The sequence below is a fragment of the Nerophis lumbriciformis genome, linkage group LG09 (assembly GCF_033978685.3).
Source record: "Nerophis lumbriciformis linkage group LG09, RoL_Nlum_v2.1, whole genome shotgun sequence".
In the NCBI taxonomy this organism is placed as follows: Eukaryota; Metazoa; Chordata; class Actinopteri; order Syngnathiformes; family Syngnathidae; genus Nerophis; species Nerophis lumbriciformis.
Window position 1 is genome coordinate 37,933,998 of NC_084556.2, and position 22,466 is coordinate 37,956,463.

The 22,466-nt window shown below is 43.9% G+C and overlaps 1 protein-coding gene and 1 long non-coding RNA gene across 3 annotated transcripts in view; one reads left to right on the forward strand and one right to left on the reverse strand.

The window, feature by feature from the left end:
* The window catches only part of LOC133608058 (uncharacterized), a 48,208-nt gene that overhangs the window by 22,990 nt on the left and 2,752 nt on the right, over window positions 1–22,466 (reverse strand). The window lies entirely within an intron of this gene.
* Window positions 1–22,466, forward strand: part of cfap58 (cilia and flagella associated protein 58) — a 49,401-nt gene that overhangs the window by 20,935 nt on the left and 6,000 nt on the right. For both annotated transcript variants that reach the window (XM_061963219.2, XM_061963220.2), the window contains exons 13-16: window positions 8,129–8,352; window positions 17,535–17,643; window positions 17,888–17,992; window positions 18,725–18,844. In XM_061963219.2, the coding sequence (XP_061819203.1) occupies window positions 8,129–8,352; window positions 17,535–17,643; window positions 17,888–17,992; window positions 18,725–18,844 (558 nt within the window). The remainder of the gene's footprint in view (window positions 1–8,128; window positions 8,353–17,534; window positions 17,644–17,887; window positions 17,993–18,724; window positions 18,845–22,466) is intronic.

The following is a 22,466-nucleotide window of genomic DNA, read 5'->3' on the forward strand; positions in this document are numbered from 1 at the left end:
AAAACAAAAGGTATAAAGTAGACAAAAAAATGTACCAGAGTAGCAATATAACATATATGTACATATTATCAGTGTTGGGACTAACGCGTTACAAAGTACTGCGTTACTGTAACGCCGTTCGTTTCGGCGGTAACTAGTAATCTAATTATTTTTTTATATTCAGTAACTCAGTTACCGTTACTACATGATGCGTTACTGCGTTATTTTTTACGTTACTTTTTATGTCGTATAAAGTGTGTTTTATCGGAGCGCTGCCGTGTCATCGTTCTGATTCTTCTTGTGTCACAAGCCGGAGAAGACATGCGCTTTGTGTGTGCGTGTGGGTGTGAGTGTGAGTATGGGAAGGGAGGAGAGGGAGGAGAGGGGGGTGGGGGGGCGTGTCTGATCATGGCGGAGCCAGAAGTCGAGTTTGCTAACATGGAGATATTTTCACTACTTTCTTTTGTCGAGCACAAAGAAAATAATATTTTAGTTAAATGTAAATTGTGCTTTGGATCAAAGATCCCATCTACTGCCCAAAACAGCAATTCAAATCTGCTGAAACAAGCTACATTAGCAACATGCTTCGACGAAGCTAGTAAAGAGAGATAGAGACTCCAATGACACTTCACCTCCACCACCACCACTTAAGGATTAACTCTGCCTCTGCTCATCATTCAGCACTGAAGGTACACACTCTGTCAATCAATGTTCCCTCTAATTGTTCATGTGTGTGAGCAAACGCAAAAACTCCCTGAGCATTCAGAGAGCCCATGTGAGCAACATCAGACGTGCACACTGTGGCTACACCAGCAGCACACCTGTCCCAAACCTGACTAAATAACAAGTTCAATCTCCATCCATCCATTCATTTTCTACTGCTTGTCCCTTTCGGGGTCGCTGGAGCCTATATGAGCTGCATTCAGGCGGAAGGCTGGGTACACCCTGGACAAGTCCCCACCCATCGCAGGGCCAACACAGATAGACAGACAACATTCTCTTATTATTATAATCAAATGATAAGTGTTTAGGTCCACTTACAATGACAATAACAAAAAATATTGTTTTTCATGAACTGTCTACTTGTATTGTTTGTCTGGGTGGAGGTCCTGCTTTGGAAATAGTTTGTACCCCTTTCAGACATTGCATTAAAACATTTACATGTTGCACAATGAGATGTAAGCAGGGGATCATGTGTACATTCCTGCAACTTCCTGTTTGTAAAAAATGTATTTTTATTAGTATGTATTTAATATACTAACAGCATTTAATGATTAATATTTATAAATTAAGATTCCTAATAAATGACACTAGAATAAGCACACATTTGATTGGTAAATCATAGTGTAACGACCTGGAATGACACTTTATGTGTGGTGTTGGAGTTGTCCGACTTTTTGTGTGGCTGTAAACGCATCACTGGCTAAGTGCCATATGTGCATGTGTTGGCGCAAGTGAGAAAGAGGCTGCTGTTGATATAACAGTGATGTGTTTATGGCCGACAATAAAGAGTTTTGCTCAGTAAAGTGATGGATGGAATTCATGTCCTCAAAGCGTCTCGACAGACGTATTATTATATTTGAACAATGATGACAAAAACGGTTTTCTCTGTCGTGTCAAAAATTGTTATGCGCTTATTTTTTTATTTGATTTTGTGCGTGGCATAGATTTGCCGTGCGCAGAGGACGCTTGAGCAGTGCGCAATTGCACATGCGCGCTCCTTAGAGGGAACTTTGCTGTCAATTCTCTTATATACTCTTTCACTCCAGACTTCTAGAGTGTTTGATTATCACATCACTCTAAATGTATAGACTATAAAGTTCCCAAACATAAAGAGGGATGCTAGTGGGCCTGGCCAATCTTTCCTTATCTCTAAACTAAAACTGGGGAAATGTGTAGAGTGTTTTGGGCTTCAGACATGATTTTGTTTCAGAATTTCTTGAGGAAAAAATGCCTGGTTAGGCTTTGTGTATGTAGTGTGTGCCTTTCTTGCTTTACAGCTATGCTGTTATTATACTGTTTGTTACTTATGTATGTTATGTTGCAGCTATTTAAAATAGTTTTGTCAATTTGTTCTGGCCAGAAACAAATTGGCCTTTGTAACATATCTTTGTCTTTGTGTGTTGTATGTAGACCACATTGCTTAGCAGAGTTCAGTGATGCAAATGTATGTCAAGTTGATCAACAGATTGTATTATTCTCCAGTGCAATAACAGTACTGAAATGAAGGCTAAAAGGGCATTAATGGGAGCTTTAAAAAAGAAAAAGAAAAAAAGAAGTAACTAAATAGTTACTTTTCACAGTAACGCATTACTTTTTGGTGTAAGTAACTGAGTTAGTAACTGAGTTACTTTTGAAATGAAGTAACTAGTAAATGTAACTAGTTACTGGTTTTCAGTATCTAACCCAACACTGCATATTATACATACACAGTATATGGTATATACTGATATACCTATAGGATATGATTCATGACCTCACCTGAGCTTACTCAGTCCACCTTTCATTAATCTTCGACTGCCTAACGAGTGTCTATGTATATCATTCCACTGAAAGACATAATTGCACATCATATCGAATATAATGTCATAATTGTCGTCTTTGTTTTGTAGTGTAAGTGTTACCCTGATGTTACTCTAAGATAACAGGGCAAGTCCTGCTGCGGTTTAATCCTTATTTTTTTGGTGGTGGCATTTTGTTATCTGGAAGGGGATGACGAAATATTTTCGCTAGAGTTGACGTTACTTGGGAACACGGACACAGTTAGCAATTAAATAATGGACAAGTGACCATGCCGGAATTAGGATGACTTAACTCGAAAGACAAGGTTTGTAAATATGAATATTAACAAACGGCGAAACGTTTTAACAAGCAATATTCATAATAACATTCCGAGTGTCATGAATGCCATCCTCTCAGCCTGCACTCTGTCTCTCCCTCTCTTCCCCCTCCACACTCAAAGCTGGTAAATTAAGTCACATGATGCTGTGTTGCGCTCTCAAAATAAAAGCACGTATACTTCTGCGGTATATTTTTTGGGTGGCACAAATGGGTCTTCCCCCCCGTCCCTCTGCGGTTCCTAAGCATCTGGGTGCAATGGATTACTCCCACCTCATACTGTCTCTATATTACAAATTAGAATGCATTAAAAAATAAAGACATACTGTTTGAGTTATTGTGTTAACAGGGAATGTGAATGTTAGGCAAAATTCCCCAAAAAGGGCAGTTTCTCTTTAAAAATAAATAGGTTTGTTTTTTTCATGCCTAACATTGTTCTCTCAAATTTCACTTGATTGAACTTTTTGTAACATTACCCACTATAAAATAATACAAATATGTATGATTTTTGCTGATATATTAATGGATCAATATTGGTATCGGCCAATACTCAAGACTCCAATATCGGTGTCATATCGGAAGTGAAAAATCGTGACACGTCTAATCCTAACCTCTTCTTCATGGCTATTGCTGATATTTCATCCACATCATGTGTTTAATGTGATGACACTTAGAATAATGCACATGTTTGATCCATTGATTATTATAATCAATGATAAAGTAAGTTAAAATATGAAAAGTAATTAAACATCAATGAATAAGTAAAAAGGCAACTAGGGGCCAAAAAAAGTGTGACAGAATTGGATTTCGTAAAAAGGGAAATAGGAAATAAAAATAAAACATGTTGAAAATAAAGATTAAAATAAAATAAAATAATTATTACAGTTGATAATAAATAGAATATGAAATTCTAAGGTAAATAAATAAATACTGCAATAAAAAGTCTTACAGAAACTCAGTGACAGATTACATAATGATACCTTAGACACTTAAAGTATTAAGGAATTTTAATGCATTTTATTGTAGTTTTTATTTTTGTAACATTCCATCCATCCATCCATCTTCTTCCGCTTATCCGAGGTCGGGTCGCGGGGGCAGCAGCCTAAGCAGGGAAGCCCAGACTTCCCTCTCCCCAGCCACTTCGTCCAGCTCCTCCCGGGGGATCCCGAGGCGTTCCCAGGCCAGCCGGGAGACATAGTCTTCCCAACGTGTCCTGGGTCTTCCTCGTGGCCTCCTACCGGTCGGACATGCCCTAAACACCTCCTTAGGGAGGCGCTCGGGTGGCATCCTGACCAGATGCCCGAACCACCTCATCTGGCTCCTCTCGATGCGGAGGAGCAGCGGCTTTACTTTGAGCTCCCCCCGGATGACAGAGCTTCTCACCCTATCTCTAAGGGAGAGCCCCGCCACCCGGCGGAGGAAACTCATTTCGGCCGCTTGTACCCGTGATCTTGTCCTTTCGGTTATAACCCAAAGCTCTTGACCATAGGTGAGGATGGGAACGTAGATCGACCGGTAAATTGAGAGCTTTGCCTTCTGGCTCAGCTCCTTCTTCACCACAACGGATCGATACAGCGTCCGCATTACTGAAGACGCCGCACCGATCCGCCTGTCGATCTCACGATCCACTCTTCCCTCACTCGTGAACAAGACTCCGAGGTACTTGAACTCCTCCACTTGGGGCAAGATCTCCTCCCCAACCCGGAGATGGCACTCCACCCTTTTACGGGCGAGAACCATGGACTCGGACTTGGAGGTGCTGATTCTCATCCCAGTCGCTTCACACTCAGCTGCGAACCGATCCAGTGAGAGCTGAAGATCCTGGCCAGATGAAGCCATCAGGACCAAATCATCTGCAAAAAGCAGAGACCTAATCCTGCAGCCACCAAACCGGATCCCCTCAACGCCTTGACTGCGCCTAGAAATTCTGTCCATAAAAGTTATGAACAGAATCGGTGACAAAGGGCAGCCTTGGCAGAGTCCAACCCTCACCGGAAACGTGTCCGACTTACTGCCGGCAATGCGAACCAAGCTCTGACACTGATCATACAGGGAGCGGACCGCCACAATCAGACAGTCCGAAACCCCATACTCTCTGAGCACTCCCCACAGGACTTCCCGAGGGACACGGTCGAATGCCTTCTCCAAGTCCACAAAGCACATGTAGACTGGTTGGGCAAACTCCCATGCACCCTCAAGGACCCTGCCGAGAGTATAGAGCTGGTCCACAGTTCCACGACCAGGACGAAAACCACACTGTTCCTCCTGAATCCGAGGTTCGACTATCCGGCGTAGCCTCCTCTCCAGTACACCTGAATAGACCTTACCGGGAAGGCTGAGGAGTGTGATCCCACGATAGTTAGAACACACCCTCCGGTTCCCCTTTTTAAAGAGAGGAACCACCACCCCGGTCTGCCAATCCAGAGGTACTGCCCCCGATGTCCACGCGATGCTGCAGAGTCTTGTCAACCAAGACAGCCCTACAGCATCCAGAGCCTTAAGGAACTCCGGGCGGATCTCATCCACCCCCGGGGCCTTGCCACCGAGGAGCTTTTTAACTACCTCAGCAACCTCAGCCCCAGAAATAGGAGAGCCCACCACAGATTCCTCAGGCACTGCTTCCTCATAGGAAGACGTGTTGGTGGGATTGAGGAGGTCTTCGAAGTATTCCCTCCACCGATCCACAACTTCCGCAGTCGAGGTCAGCAGAACACCATCCGCACCATACACGGTGTTGGCACTGCACTGCTTCCCCTTCCTGAGGCGGTGGATGGTGGTCCAGAATCGCTTCGAAGCCGTCCGGAAGTCGTTTTCCATGGCTTCCCCGAACTCCTCCCATGTCCGAGTTTTTGCCTCCGCGACCGCTGAAGCCGCACACCGCTTGGCCTGTCGGTACCTGTCCGCTGCCTCAGGAGTCCCATGAGCCAAAAGAACCCGATAGGACTCCTTCTTCAGCTTGACGGCATCCCTCACCGCCGGTGTCCACCAACGGGTTCTAGGATTACCGCCACGACAGGCACCAACTACCTTGCGGCCACAGCTCCAATCAGCCGCCTCGACAATAGAGGTGCGGAACATGGTCCACTCGGACTCAATGTCCAGCACCTCCCTCGTGACATGTTCAAAGTTCTTCCGGAGGTGGGAATTGAAACTCTCTCTGACAGGAGACTCTGCCAGACGTTCCCAGCAAACCCTCACAATGCGTTTGGGCCTGCCAGGTCTGTCCGGCATCCTCCCCCACCATCGCAGCCAACTCACCACCAGGTGGTGATCGGTAGAAAGCTCCGCCCCTCTCTTCACCCGAGTGTCCAAAACATGAGGCCGCAAATCCGATGACACAACTACAAAGTCGATCATAGAACTGCGGCCTAGGGTGTCCTGGTGCCAAGTGCACATATGGACACCCTTATGCTTGAACATGGTGTTCGTTATGGACAATCCGTGACGGGCACAAAAGTCCAATAACAAAACACCACTTGGGTTCAGATCCGGGCGGCCATTCTTCCCAATCACGCCTCTCCAGGTTTCACTGTCGTTGCCAATATGAGCGTTGAAGTCCCCCAGTAGAACGAGGGAATCACCCGGGGGAGCACTCTCAAGTACTCCCTCGAGTGAATCCAAAAAGGGTGGGTACTCTGAGCTGCTGTTTGGCGCGTAAGCGCAAACAACAGTCAGGACCCGTCCCCCCACCCGAAGGCGGAGGGAAGCTACCCTCTCGTCCACCGGGTTGAACTCCAACATGCAGGCTCTGAGCCGGGGGGCAACAAGAATTGCCACCCCAGCCCGTCGCCTCTCACTGCTGGCAACGCCAGAGTGGAAGAGAGTCCAGCCCCTCTCGAGAGAACTGGTTCCAGAGCCCTTGCTGTGCGTCGAGGTGAGTCCGACTATATCCAACCGGAACTTCTCCACCTCGCGCACTAGCTCAGGCTCCTTCCCCCCCAGCGAGGTGACGTTCCACGTCCCAAGAGCTAGCTTCTGTAGCCGAGGATCGGACCGCCAAGTGCCCTGCCTTCGGCTACCGCCCAGCTCACATTGCACCCGACCTCTATGGCCCCTGCTATGGGTGGTGAGCCCATTGGAGGGGGGACCCACGTTGCCTCTTCGGGCTGTGCCCGGCCGGGCCCCATGGGGACAGGCCCGGCCACCAGGCGCTCGCCATCGTGCCCCAACTCCGGGCCTGGCTCCGGAGGGGGGCCCCGGTGACCCGCGTCCGGGCGAGGGAAATCTGAGTCTCGGTTCTTGCATTTCCATAGAAGTCTTCGAGCTGCTCTTTGTCCGATCCCTCACCTAGGACCTGTTTGTCTTGGGAGACCCTACCAGGGGGCATGGAAGCCCCCGGACAACATAGCTCCTAGGATCATTGGGACACGCAAACTCCTCTACCACGTTAAGGTGGCAGCTCAGAGAGGAGTTTTGTAACATTCATTTGAAATAATTATTTAATATTCTTATCAATTGTAGGTGCATATTAGAGGTTATATATTCTTTCTTTCGGCTATTATCCTAAGCATTTCATTAGCTGATGAACAAGCCTGCTCAAGTTTATATGCCGTTTTCAAAGAATTGCCGATTAATTTTCCAATGGTGCAAAATGCAAATCTTGGTCATTTTACTCAGAATTTCACAGTATATCTCAAATTTCAGTATACATATTTCTAAGTAAGTAAATTGATCTTGGATATATTGTATTCTTTTGGCCTGTAGCCAAAAAAGTATTTGTCGTCACAAATGAGCGCTTTCAACCTTGATATCAGAGTTGCACTTTTTATAGTTAACTCCTTAAAGAGTAAATTGTAATGTAATGTCGTCGTAATTTAACTGGATGTAATTTTGTTAACCATGTCAAAATAAACATGTATAATATAAGTTCCCACAGACATTTTCAATGGGTGTCTTACCTGTCGCTAACCTGTGGCCTGGAGCCTGTGACTGACTTTTTGAAAACTACTTTAATAAATTAAGTGAATGAAAAAACAAAGTCTTTTAACATTGGCAATATGCCAACGAAACATACGCTAATATTACTAACAGCTACCATGCTAGCAACGTGCAAGGATATCATGTGATGTGTTGGGGTTCTTTTTTGTCCCGAATGAACCGTGGCAAAATTAGATATTAAAGAAAAATAAGTATGAGTAATAATGCAATGTGAAGGTTAGGCAGTGTAATATTATTAATAATATGTCCCTGCCTATTTTTGTTGCATTCTTTAAAGCACAACTTCTGTTCTGGTTGTCAGGAGGGATGAAATTGAAATTGGGAGGAACAATTACATAATGTCAATAATATGTTGTTATTTGTTGATTTCTAGGTGATCAGAGAACGAGACAATTTGGGTAAGCAGCTGCTGCAGCGCAACGAAGAACGTACGCTCTTGTATGAGAAGATCAAGATCCAGATATCGATAATAAGCAAGAGGGACTTCCACCACAATCAGAGAATGGAAGACATCCGCCTTCTCAAGCTGGAAATCAAAAGGCTGAGACGTGAGAAGAACATCCTGGACAAGACGGTGCCCAACACAGACGAACTGAGGTGAGAGAATTTAAAAAAAAAGTGGCAAGGACAGGATAGCATTTATTTGTCCCCTATTGGGGAAATTATGTGGTTGCAGTGTGGCTACAAAAAGTCCACAAAAATAAGGTTAAAGCTGGGATAGGCTCCAGCACCCACCGCGGCCCAGAGAGGGAGAAGCGGTAGGAAATGGATGGATGGACATGTAAAAAAGAGGGAAACATCAAAGAACAAAAGGACATAAAAGAAGCTCAACCCTACAAAGAACATTCTTTGAACAGAATTTGATGGTATATTTACATCGAACAAACATGTTGGTAAGTCGTGTACAGTAGAATAAAATGATTTTATCATCAGACAATTGTACAAGTTTCAAAGACAAACATTTTTTTTATGTTGGTTTCTTTACACTGAAAGGGACAGAATATCAACCAAAAAATGTAAAAGAAAACAAAAAACAAAAGTCCAGAACTGGGCAGAGTAGCCAAAAATTGTACTCCATTAAGATTACCACTACTTTAAAGTAATATCCATCCATCCATGTTCTAACACTTGGGACTCAAGTAAAACAACAAGTGCAATTTAGTGCAACCAGGGCCGGTTCTAGGCAGGCATATATGAGAGGGCAGTCAGAAATGTATAGGGGGCATCAGGTGTACTCACTGTTCCATCATGCTCCATCACTTTCTTCTATGCTAGTACAGTAGTAACATTGCCTTCTTCAGTGACTTGGCTTGTTAGCTACAGTATGTAAAAAGGGAAAGGGACATAAAAATAAAAGATGTAAAAAATAAAGATTAACCCAGGGAATTGGATTGCACTTGGTCAGGCCTCTACAACTTTGATTGTCCCACCTGAAGGCTAATCTCCTGCTGGTATATAGCTCTTAAGGCAGGCCTGGGCAATTATTTTGACTCCGGGGGCCAAATTTTGAGAAACCAATGTGTCTGGGGGATGGTATATCTATCTAAATTAAGATTTATATACTGTATATATATATATATATATATATATATATATATATATATATATATATATATATATATATATATATATATATCCATCCATCCATCCATCCATCCATCCATCTTCTTCCGCTTATCCGAGGTCGGGTCGCGGGGGCAGCAGCCTAAGCAGGGAAGCCCAGACTTCCCTCTCCCCAGCCACTTCGTCCAGCTCTTCCTGTGGGACCCCGAGGCGTTCCCAGGCCAGCCGGGAGACATAGTCTTCCCAACGTGTCCTGGGTCTTCCCCGCGGCCTCCTACCGGTCGGACGTGCCCTAAACACCTCCCTAGGGAGGCGTTCGGGTGGCATCCTGACCAGATGCCCGAACCACCTCATCTGGCTCCTCTCGATGTGGAGGAGCAGCGGCTTTACTTTGAGCTCCTCCCGGATGGCAGAGCTTCTCACCCTATCTCTAAGGGAGAGCCCCGCCACCCGGCGGAGGAAACTCATTTCGGCCGCTTGTACCCGTGATCTTGTCCTTTCGGTCATAACCCAAAGCTCATGACCATAGGTGAGGATGGGAACGTAGATCGACCGGTAAATTGAGAGCTTTGCCTTCCGGCTCAGCTCCTTCTTCACCACAACGGATCGATACAGCGTCCGCATTACTGAAGACGCCGCACCGATCCGCCTGTCGATCTCACGATCCACTCTTCCCCCACTCGTGAACAAGACTCCGAGGTACTTGAACTCCTCCACTTGGGGCAAGATCTCCTCCCCAACCCGGAGATGGCACTCCACCCTTTTCCGGGCGAGAACCATGGACTCGGACTTGGAGGTGCTGATTCTCATCCCAGTCGCTTCACACTCAGCTGCGAACCGATCCAGTGAGAGCTGAAGATCCTGGCCAGATGAAGCCATCAGGACCACATCATCTGCAAAAAGCAGAGACCTAATCCTGCAGCCACCAAACCAGATCCCCTCAACGCCATGACTGCGCCTAGAAATTCTGTCCATAAAAGTTATGAACAGAATTGGTGACAAAGGGCAGCCTTGGCGGAGTCCAACCCTCACTGGAAACGTGCCCGACTTACTACCGGCAATGCGGACCAAGCTCTGGCACTGATCATACAGGGAGCGGACTGCCACAATCAGACAGTCCGATACCCCGTACTCTCTGAGCACTCCCCACAGGACTTCCCGAGGGACACGGTCGAATGCCTTCTCCAAGTCCACAAAACACATGTAGACTGGTTGGGCAAACTCCCATGCACCCTCAAGGACCCTGCCGAGAGTATAGAGCTGGTCCACAGTTCCACGACCAGGACGAAAACCACACTGTTCCTCCTGAATCCGAGGTTCGACTATCCGGCGTAGCCTCCTCTCCAGTACACCTGAATAGACCTTACCGGGAAGGCTGAGGAGTGTGATCCCACGATAGTTAGAACACACCCTCCGGTTCCCCTTCTTAAAGAGAGGAACCACCACCCCGGTCTGCCAATCCAGTGGTACCGCCCCCGATGTCCACGCGATGCTGCAGAGTCTTGTCAACCAAGACAGCCCCACAGCATCCAGAGCCTTAAGGAACTCCGGGCGGATCTCATCCACCCCCGGGGCCTTGCCACCGAGGAGCTTTTTAACTACCTCAGCAACCTCAGCCCCAGAAATAGGAGAGCCCACCACAGACTCCCCAGGCACTGCTTCCTCATAGGAAGACGTGTTGGTGGGATTGAGGAGGTCTTCGAAGTATTCCCTCCACCGATCCACAACATCCGCAGTCGAGGTCAGCAGAACACCATCCTCGCCATGTTGATAGTGCACTGCTTCCCCTTCCTGAGGCGGCGGATGGTGGTCCAGAATTGCTTCGAAGCCGTCCGGAAGTCGTTTTCCATGGCCTCACCGAACTCCTCCCATGTCCGAGTTTTTGCCTCTGCGACCGCTGAAGCCGCACACCGCTTGGCCTGTCGGTACTTGTCCGCTGCCTCAGGAGTCCTATGAGCCAAAAGAACCCGATGGGACTCCTTCTTCAGCTTGACGGCATCCCTCACCGCCGGTGTCCACCAACGGGTTCTAGGATTACCGCCACGACAAGCACCAACTACCTTGCGGCCACAGCTCCAATCAGCCGCCTCGACAATAGAGGCGCGGAACATGGTCCATTCGGACTCAATTTTCAGCACCTCCCTCGTGACATGTTCAAAGTTCTTCCGGAGGTGGGAATTGAAACTCTCTCTGACAGGAGACTCTGCCAGACGTTCCCAGCAAACCCTCACAATGCGTTTGGGCCTGCCAGGTCTGTCCGGCATCCTCCCCCACCATCGCAGCCAACTCACCACCAGGTGGTGATCGGTAGAAAGCTCCGCCCCTCTCTTCACCCGAGTGTCCAAAACATGAGGCCGCAAATCCGATGACACAACTACAAAGTCGATCATGGAACTGCGGCCTAGGGTGTCCTGGTGCCAAGTGCACATATGGACACCCTTATGTTTGAACATGGTGTTCGTTATGGACAATCTGTGACGGGCACAAAAGTCCAATAACATAACACCGCTCGGGTTCAGATCCGGGCAGCCATTCTTCCCAATCACGCCTCTCCAGGTTTCACTGTCGCTGCCAACATGAGCATTGAAGTCCCCCAGTAGAACGAGGGAATCACCCGGGGGAGCACTCTCAAGTACTCCCTCGAGTGAATCCAAAAAGGGTGGGTACTCTGAGCTGCGGTTTGGCACGTAAGCGCAAACCACAGTCAGGACCCGTTCCCCCACCCGAAGGCGGAGGGAAGCTACCCTCTCGTCCACCGGGTTGAACTCCAACGTACAGGCTCTGAGCCGGGGGAAAACAAGAATTGCCACCCCAGCCCGTCGCCTCTCACTGCCGGCAACGCCAGAGTGGAAGAGAGTCCAGCCCCTCTCGAGAGAACTGGTTCCAGAGCCCTTGCTGTGCGTCGAAGTGAGTCCGACTATATCTAGCCGGAACTTCTCCACCTCGCGCACTAGCTCAGGCTCCTTCCCCCCCAGCGAGGTGACGTTCCACGTCCCAAGAGCTAGCTTCTGTAGCCGAGGATCGGACCGCCAAGTGCCCTGCCCTCGGCTTCCGCCCAGCTCACATCGCACCCGACCTCTATGACCCCTACTATGGGTGGTGAGCCCATTGGAGGGGGGACCCACGTTGCCTCTTCGGGCTGTGCCCGGCCGGGCCCCATGGGGACAGGCCCGGCCACCAGGCGCTCGCCATCGTGCCCCACCTCCGGGCCTGGCTCCAGAGGGGGGCCCCGGTGACCCGCGTCCGGGCAAGGGAAATCTGGGTTCCTTGCTTGTTTTCTTCATAGAGGTCTTCGAGCTGCTCTTTGTCTGATCCCTCACCTAGGACCAGTTTGTCTTGGGAGACCCTACCAGGGGGCATAAAGCCCCCGGACAACATAGCTCCTAGGATCATTGGGACACGCAAACTCCTCTACCACGTTAAGGTGGCAGCTCAGAGAGGAGTATATATATATATATATATATATATATATATATATATATATATATATATATATATATATATATATATATATATATATATATATATATATACATATACTGTATATAACATACATATACATGTAAGCTGTGAAAATCTGCTGTACAGTATGTGTGCTTGGGTCCTATTTTTAGGAACACTAATACACCCGGAATGTACATGGAAATAAGGGATATGGGATTTACAATTTTAACTATGAACGATAAAACACTGAATATTGACAACATATGAGCGTCATACCCCCTCTCGGTCAACATATTTTACAATCAAGCGAAACGCAACAAAAATGCAACAAACACAACAAAATATGAACGCATCGGGTAAATAAAAAAAAAACACCTACAATGTGATATAATATCACTTTTCTTGCAGAACTTTGTTGTAAAAATCTCCTTCCACATCTGTCCCTGACACCCACATTTTAGGCTGGCCGCTCTGGAAACACTCTGTGGAAACGCTCCCCACCCACACTGCTTGGTCCCTCATCTGAGCTGCTCTGTCTTAGATTACCATAGTAACGAGTGTATCATGCAAAAGTGAAGATTCCGGTCATTTGAAAACATCACTGCATATCATAATGGCAGCTACAGTTTTGATCATAAAGATAAAAAAAATTATTTGGGAATGTCCGGCAGGCCAAATTGAAAAGCTTAACCCCCCGGGCCTAAATTTGCCCAGGTCTGTCTTAAGGTCACTGAGGTACGCAACCCCTTGACCACAATAAGGTGGAAATCCCTCATGGGGGGAAACTAAAACATTTTATTAAATAAATTAAATAAAGTTTCCTTCAACCATCACATGTATCTTAACTTAAATGGCCTAATTCCTAAATGGAATTTAACCTTAAGTAGGACTTCACACACAATAGTCAATATTTACAAAACTGGAAAGTACAGTAGTCTTATGGATAATACAAAAATATTCTTCTCCAACTATTTTATCATCAGGTCAACTGCATTGTTCCTTAAAGATGCTGCATTCTCCACTGATTTACACAGGGAAACTTAAAAACACATTTTTATGCTACGCTTCTAGCAAAGCAGATTTATGTGTGTGTTGTGAAACGGAGTTACAATGCATGCCTTTATCATCATTTGTTTACGATACCCGGAAGCAGGAAATACACACAGCTTTAACTTACAGTTGTGTAGATGTCAGAATGACTCGCCTGCTGATGGCATCGTATAGCGTCCAAAACAAAATGTGTCCTCATCAATTTTCTCCCAGGTGTAATAATAATTAATATAATACATTTTATTTATAAGGCGTCTTTCTGGGCACTCAAGGACACCGTACAAAATCAAAACAATAAAATCAAATTGGATAAAAACAACAATAATAACAACAACAAAGATAGAGAAGAAAAGATGATTACAATGAACAAGCAGTCAGGAATAGGTGTGGTTTGAGTCTTGATTTGAAGAGGGATATTGAGTCTAAGTTACGAAGGTCTGGTGGTAAAGAGTTCCAAAGATGTGGGGCAGAGCGGCTGAAAGTATAAGGGGACAGTGAGATGGATGGATGAAGAGGATCTAAGGGAATGTGAGGGCCTGGCGACATGGAGCAGGTCAGAGAGATAAAATGGAGAGAGGTTATGGATGGCTTTGAAAGTGAGGAGAATTATTTTAAAGTGGATACGATGTTTGATGGGTAGCCAGTGGAGTTGCTGCAGAACAGGGGTGATGTGCTGGATTGAAGGGGTTCTGGTGATTATCCGGGCTGCAGAGTTCTGGAGAAGCTGAAGTTTGTGAAGTGACTTGTGAGGGAGACCAAACAGGAGAGAGTTGCAGTAGTCCAGGCGAGAGGTGACCAGGCTATGGACTCGTATGGCAGCAGTATGAGGGGTAAGGGATGGGCGAAGACGATTAATGTTCCGTAGATGAAAGTAAGCAGACCGGGTAATGTTGTTTATGTGGGCTTGAAAGGAAAGTGTGCTGTTGAGGATGACACCCAGACTCTTGACTTGGGAGGAGGGGGAGACAGAGGAATTGCCGAGAGTAATGGACAAGCTGTTGGTTTTGGCGAGAATGGTTTTTGTACCGACAAGTAGGATTTCGGTTTTATTACTATTAAGTTGAAGGAAATTGGATGAGAACCACTGCTTGAGTAAACTGAGGCAGTCTGTAAGGGAGGAATCACCAAAAATGATTCCCGGGCGCGGCCACCGCTGCTGCCCACTGCTCCCCTCACCTCCCACGGGGTGATCAAGGGTGATGGGTCAAATGCAGAGAATAATTTCGCCACACCTAGTGTGTGTGTGACAATCATTGGTACTTTAACTTAACTTTAACTTTAAGGAGGAAGAGAGGCAGTTGGTTTGTTGGAGATGTAGAGCTGGGTGTCATCCGCATAACAGTGAAAATGTATTTTAAATGTATGGAAAATATTGCCAAGGGGAATAATGTAAATGATAAAAAGCAGGGGACCGAGAACAGAGCCCTGGGGGACACCAGAGGAAACGGGAGACGGAGGGGATTTAAATGAACGGAGTTGAACAAACTGAGTGCGGTTGGAGAGATATGATCTAAACCAGTGAAGGGGTGTGCTTGTGATGCCAATACTGTGCAATCTAAGGAGGAGGACAGTGTGTGAAATGGTGTCAAAGGCTTAGAGGATTAGGATAGTGAGAAGACCAGAATCAGCTGGTGTACACACATGTTACGATGTAGAACACATTAAATCCACACATTTTGTTTTGCCGCCGCCAGTGAGAAATTAAATATGATTGCAATTAGTTTCTGACAACGTTTTTGTCTCGTTTTCATTCGTCAACACTGGTTTACTGAGGGGTGGACTGTGCGTCTGTGTGTGTGCGGACTCGCAGAGCCTGACATAGCAGTGGAACAGAGATCAGAGAAGATACTATTATTAGGTGACCACAGATGAGGCGCTAGCTGTTCAAAGTCGGGACCCGGGGTGGACCACTCATATGTGCATCAGTTGGGGACGTCTCTGTGCTGCTGACTCAAGGTGATCCCCTGCTGGCCCCACTATAGACTGGACTCTCACACTATTAACTAGATCCACTTGACGTCCATTACACCGGTCACCCAGGGGGGTCCTCACATCTGCGGTCCCCTCCAAGGTGTCTCATTGTCATCCCATTGGGTTTAGTTTTTTCTTGCCCTGATGTGGGATCTGAGCCGAGGATTTTGTTGTCGCTTGTGCAGCCCTTTGAGACACTTGTGAATAAGGGTTATATAAATAAACTTTGATTGATTGATTGACTAGTGTATCAGGTCCCTATTTCAGCGAATTTCTTCGCTATTGTCGATAATTTTGTCAACTTGTCATATATTAATTTTGAGACTATATTAAAATGTACTTTCTCAATTTAAAAACATTTTGATTTGAGTGGGTAAGGCATTTATTTGAGGGGGCTCTGACCCCTCTTGCCCCTACCTAGACTGCAACATGTTTTCTGTGCACTAGTTGGAAGTTTCCAGCTTGTAGGCTGAAATGTGAACATTTCTACTGACACAGATGACAGTGTGTCATACAACTGTTCTTTTTCCTAGTTTGTGATGTAAACATAAGTGATCCCCTTGACTGCTTGTCATACGCCGGTATGTCACTTTTTACAGTTTCGGAGCCGCCGAGTGCGGCCATGTGACTGCCAGGCTCCGCCTGATTGGTGAAATGGAGTCAAACATCACTAGTGCTTACATTGGATTGGTGAAACAAAGTCATGTGACAGTGCCCGCTGGATGAAGTCTCTCTAAAGTGCCAAATTAATGTGGCTTTGCAAGCAGTAATCAATAGATTATAAATACATATAATGATACTGTAGCAACTGAATAAAACTCAATGTAACAAAGTAAAAGTAGTGTTTCTTTTTCACAAAAATACTCAAAAGTCAAAAGTACGTCGCATTAGAACTACTCCAACAAGTACAACGTATCCAAAGGGGGGAAAAAAAAGAAAAACAACTTAAATGTAGCTTGTTACAACCCATCTCTGCAAATGTTACTGTTCATGGCTAAAGCTAAATTAGCTATGTTGACTGTCTTTTGTTTACATGTTTTTATCAGCACTTTGTCTGTCTTTGCTTTAAAATGGACAAACATTTAATCACGTAATGAGAAGCACAGTTAAAGAATAAATACATATTTGTAAATCTTAATTGTCTTAATTGTTTGTTCGTACATGCCTAAAAATATCTGAAGCTGAATTTAAAATCCAATGACTAAAATAGAGACACTGCATAGGTGTACACAACATTATCCGATTATTCGACTAATCGTTAAAAGTCGATGACTAGTCAACAATCAAAATAACTGTTGCTAGCAGCCCTAATTAGGAGTACATTTTTTTAAAGGGACAGTTTGTGTGATTTATGGGTAAGGGACCAAATACTTATTTCCCTCAATCAAATGCAAAAATAATTAATCATTTTTAACATTTTAACTTTTAAGTTTTTTTTGGTTTTTTTCCTGGTCATGTCACATGTTGGCATAGCAAATTTCCTTACAGGGCAAATGAAAATAAAATGAAGCAGTTTTGTCCTCCAGGAAGTTTGAATAAAATATATGGTGAGACAATAATTCCAATTATTTAAATCAATTCATGCATCTGTATTATTTTTTTGTATGTAGTAGTGAGTCTGTTCTGTTTAACTATACATCTAGGGCCTCAAGTATTAATAAGTGTGTGTACGCACAAAAACCTGGCGTATGCCCTTTTTTAGTAGGATATCCACACAATTCTTAATACATGAGGCCCCTGGTTTGTTGCAGGCGAGAAATGTTTACGCTGCAGAGGGAGCTGGCCAAAGAAAGGATTCGGAACGGCGTCCTTGAAGAGCAACTCAACCCCATAAATATTCACCGATGGAGGCGACTGGAGGTGAGTCACTTCTTTGGATTGTTGGTATGAGCTTTCTTCAACTAGCAATGTTGGGTTTATGTTTACAAAAAGGTAAATGTCAAATGATACGGGAACAAATGATCGCACCCCAAAAGGTACTATGACATACAGTAGACGCCGAGACCTTTGTTTGACTTTGTATTTTAATTTTTTTTTTTACTGTTGAATGTAAATAATGACAGTTGTTTGTTGACTCAATCCAAAAAATGAATGTCTGTGACAGGGCAGTGATCCCTGCAAGTATGAACTGATCCAGAAGGTTCATACTTTACAGAGAAGACTCATCAATAAGACGGAAGAGTTTGAGGAGGTGGAATTCTTATTACAGGTAGCATTCTTGTCATTCCTCTTTTTTCTTAATGGACTGTTTTTGGCTTTTGCAGAGTCTTTTGTAACATTTGGTTTATGGACCACTTTATGCAAAACACTAACCAATTTATTATTAACCATCTGGAATGGACTTATACCATCTTTAATTTGAAGTGGAGTGGTAATTGTTTTTGTGAAACCTAGTTTCCACAAATATTCATTAAAATTAAGCTAGTGATGCAGTAAGTTGAAAGATGCGGACACATTTGTTACTGGATACTTTGTGATACTCTTTTTCTACCTTGGATATTTTGTGTGTGTAAGTAATAGGCATCTACAATTATTAAATACTTGTTTATTTTGACAAATGTGCTGTTTTAGACTGCAATATTGTTCAATTAAGGACACTTTTTTGTATGCTTGTGTGCTTAGCTGTTGTGTAGTTGCTACCTCCAAGTAGCCTATAGCCTACCATGTTTACCGTTTGTAAATTACTGGACTAAAATAAATAAAAGACCAACTTATTGGAGGACATTTAGATGTTAACTGGCTGTCCAGCTTTGTACAAGTAAACACGCTGCAGGACTGCTTGTATCAGAGATTTTAGATGCAAACTAATGTTTTTTTGCTAATATCCCTATCAAATCAGGTCATCCCTAAGTGAATTGCCACAAAGAGAGGCACTTATTATGCTTTTTGCAAAATGTTTTAAGCGCATCAATTTTTTTTTTCATCCATTTGGTCTAACAAGGAAAAGGAGAAGCTATATGTGGAGCTGCAACAACTTTTGGCTCGGCAGCCTGGCCCAGAGACACTTGAACAGCTTCAGCATTGCCAGTGGACATTGAGGGAAAGGACCAAAAAACTTATGGTATTCACCAATTTCTTGTATGAAATACCCAAGTCTGTCATCATCTGTGTTCAAATAGAAATATTTAAAGCCACAACGACACTTTAAATGAGTTGTAGATCTAGTAACTATAGTCGGTCAAACCACAAGCTATGTTTGCATTTAAAACACCACGGACACAAATGACCAAAACGAAAGGAGGAAAACATTTTCTTGTACATCGCCTAAGGAGAGGTGGGGTACACTTATAGTATTTCATAATAACGTACATCATATGTGTCACGTGGGGGGGTCACAGCTTGCTGCAGGGTTGTTCTTCCAACGCAAAAAACAGCTCCGGACGACAGCGTGAAGGTAAGCTTGGATTTATTTAACATAAATCACTCACTCCCACAAACACAAAAATACAACAAAAAAAAAGGCAAGCGTGCCTAAAACACAAGTGAAGCTGCTAAATAGATCAGAAGCTATGGCATGGACTAGGAAACTTACTTGGTCAGAAAGAGACATGAACCGGTGTGGCATAAAGACAATGCAGGCAGAACGAGTGATGAACAAAGGTAGACTTAAATAACAGTGACATGATTGGTGAAAACAGGTGCGTGACTCAAAATGTGAAACAGGTGCGTGACATGACAGGTGAAAACTAGTGGGTTGCTATGGTGACAAACAAGAGTGCACAATTAGTCCAAACGTGGAACAGGTGAAACTAATAGGTAACTATGGAAACAAGACAAGGGAGTGAAAAGCCAGAAACTAAAGAGTCCAATAACTAAACAAAACATGACTAAAACAAAACATGATTACACAGACATGACAATATGTTCTGATTGATAGTTGTCTGTCTTCATTTGTCTTTGTTGAGACTTTAAAATGCTGCCCAAATGCTAAATCTAGTACCCAGATAGTAAATAAATCAACAATTGACATGGGCAACACATATTACAACTGTAGTACAGAATACAGTTCATTTTTATTTAGTAATACACTAAACCGATCCAAACACAGAAGTGCAGTTTCACACCTAATGCATGCCTGCTCCCGGAGCCGTTTCTTATTTGCACAGTTTACAGAACACTGTGTTGTTTCTTATTTCTATGACTATGACCATTGTTCCCATCAAAAGGCTCCTTTTTCTCTTTGCTTATCCATTCTTGCCCGAGATGCCGACGCAAGTCACGTAAAGTCCACTAAGCCCAACTCTATGTTAGGTTCGCTCATTGTAGCGGAGGTCGTGACCTAAAAAAGGCAGGACGTGGCAGGCAGCGTGCAGGTAAATACATATTTAAGGTTTAAGTACAAGAACAAAAGATAAAGTGCAGCGGTAAAAAAATAGCACAGGGGAAGCTGTGCATGAAAAGCTAAGCTCAACTGAGAGCTAACCGAAAAATAAATAGAAAAAGGAGACCAACACATACTACTGACCAACATCCATAAGCAATCATCTCACACCAATGTGACTGGCTTAAATAGTGCCCAGGTGATGACTAGCAGCATTTGAAAAACATAATTACTAACCACCCCCAGGTGATGAAGACAGCCCCAAGCAAAAGTGCAATATATTTATCTGTACAGTAATCTATTTATTTATATCTGCACCTTATTGCTCTTTTATCCTGCACTACAACCAGCTAAAGCAACAAAATGTTGTTCTTATCTGTAAAGTTCAAATTTGAATGACAATAAAAGGAAGTCTAAATCCAAGCAGCAGTGTGAAGCCAGTGCAGGACCAACACAAACAGAACAGAAAGTGAAAACAAAATAAGAGCACAAGAAAGGAAGTGAACCAAAAACACAGGAAAAACAGATTGTAACACTCTAAATATGAATGAGAACAAAAGGACGCGGTGTAGAACAAAAGTAACATCATTTTATTATCAATGGTGAGTTGTCTTTCTATACTTTTATGGTCTCGGTATGCACATTTTGGCCAAAGTTTAGTTTATTATTTGTTAATACTAATATTAAACATTTATGTCAATATGCCAGAGTTAGTCAAACGTTTACCCGTAGTCCCTAAGTGACACATGATGGCAAATAATAATTAATGTGCGACTGAAATTCACTTTAATAAGCTAGGGATGTAACGGTATCAAAAAAATATTATTGTGGTATATGCCCCACCTCCAAAAAAAATAAAAAATAAGCCTTAAAAATGCCATTCATATATATATATATATATATATATATATATATATATATATATATATATATGGTTAGAGCGTCTGCTCTGAGATCGGTAGGTCGTGAGTTCAAACCCCGGCCGAGTCATACCAAAGACTATAAAAATGGGACCCATTACCTCCCTGCTTGGCACTCGGCATCAAGGGTTGGAATTGTGGGTTAAATCAGCAAAAATTATTCCCGGGCGCGGCCACCGCTGCTGCTCCCAGGAGGTGAACAAGGGGATGGGTCGAATGCAGAGGACAAATTTCACCACACGTAGTGTGTGTGTGACAATCATTGGTACTTTAACTTAACTTGAATATATATATATATATATATATATATATATACAGAGAGAGAGAGAGAGAGAGAGAGAGAGAGTTTTAGTTGTGTGTCTTTAAAGTGTTAAAGTAACAATAAAACATCCAGTGTAACAAGTGTAAAACAATAATGTTCACTTTAGTGTTTTTTAACTTCAGAGAAACAGTGTCCTCTGTAGTGGACATCTTTTTATATACATCCATCCATTTTCTACCGCTTGTCCCTTATATCACTTTGGAAAATGCTGATTCTCAGAAAGTTAACTAACAATCGAGTGTTCTATCCATTCATTTTCTACCGCTTGTCCCTATCGGGGTTGCGGTGGGGCTGCAGCCTATCCCAGCTGCATTCGGGTGGAAGGCGGTGTACACCCTTTATTATTGTAAATAATAATAAATTGATGCTTTGTCTCGCTGGCATCAAATATGTTGTCCGGGTGATAGGTTATCAAGCTGAGATAGGCTCCAGCACCCCCCGCGACCCCGAAAGGGACAAGCGATAGAAAATGGATGGATGGATGGAAGGTTATCAAGTACCTTGTCATATTACTTATGTTCCCAGTAGTGTGGTATCACCAAACTTGTTTTGCTGTTTGCATTGCCGCCCGATGCATTTCCTACTTAAAACTTGGATAACAAATCCATTCAAACCACAAGTTGATTCAATATTACTGAAAAATAAATGTGGGTCGAAACATTACAACTTCTGACCGGCTTTATGTGTCGTCTTGTAAATGCTCCTGATGCCTTGCAGTACGCAGACCACAGAGGTTGTGTTTTCGTAAAGGTTTATTTATCTGTTTGTTAGCAACATAACTCAAAAAGTTATGGACAAAATTTGATTAATATTTTAGGAAAAAAATATTATTTCTCTCCCCTATAAGACCTCCCACACACAGACCTTGCACGCTCGGGTTATGCAGGGAATTTTGGGAGCTGTTGTTTACTTTTCAGACCGGCCAATTCAAAATTCAAATTCAAAAAAACTACACTGACCAAGTTTTCATTTTATACCGTCATGTATGTCACGGCATTGTGAGGATTTTGATACTGTAATACCACAGTGTTTACAATACCGTTACATCCCTATAAATAACACTCTAACTGACATTGTGGTCATTATCAAGGTTGCAGTGGTACGATCTGTTTTTGTGTGT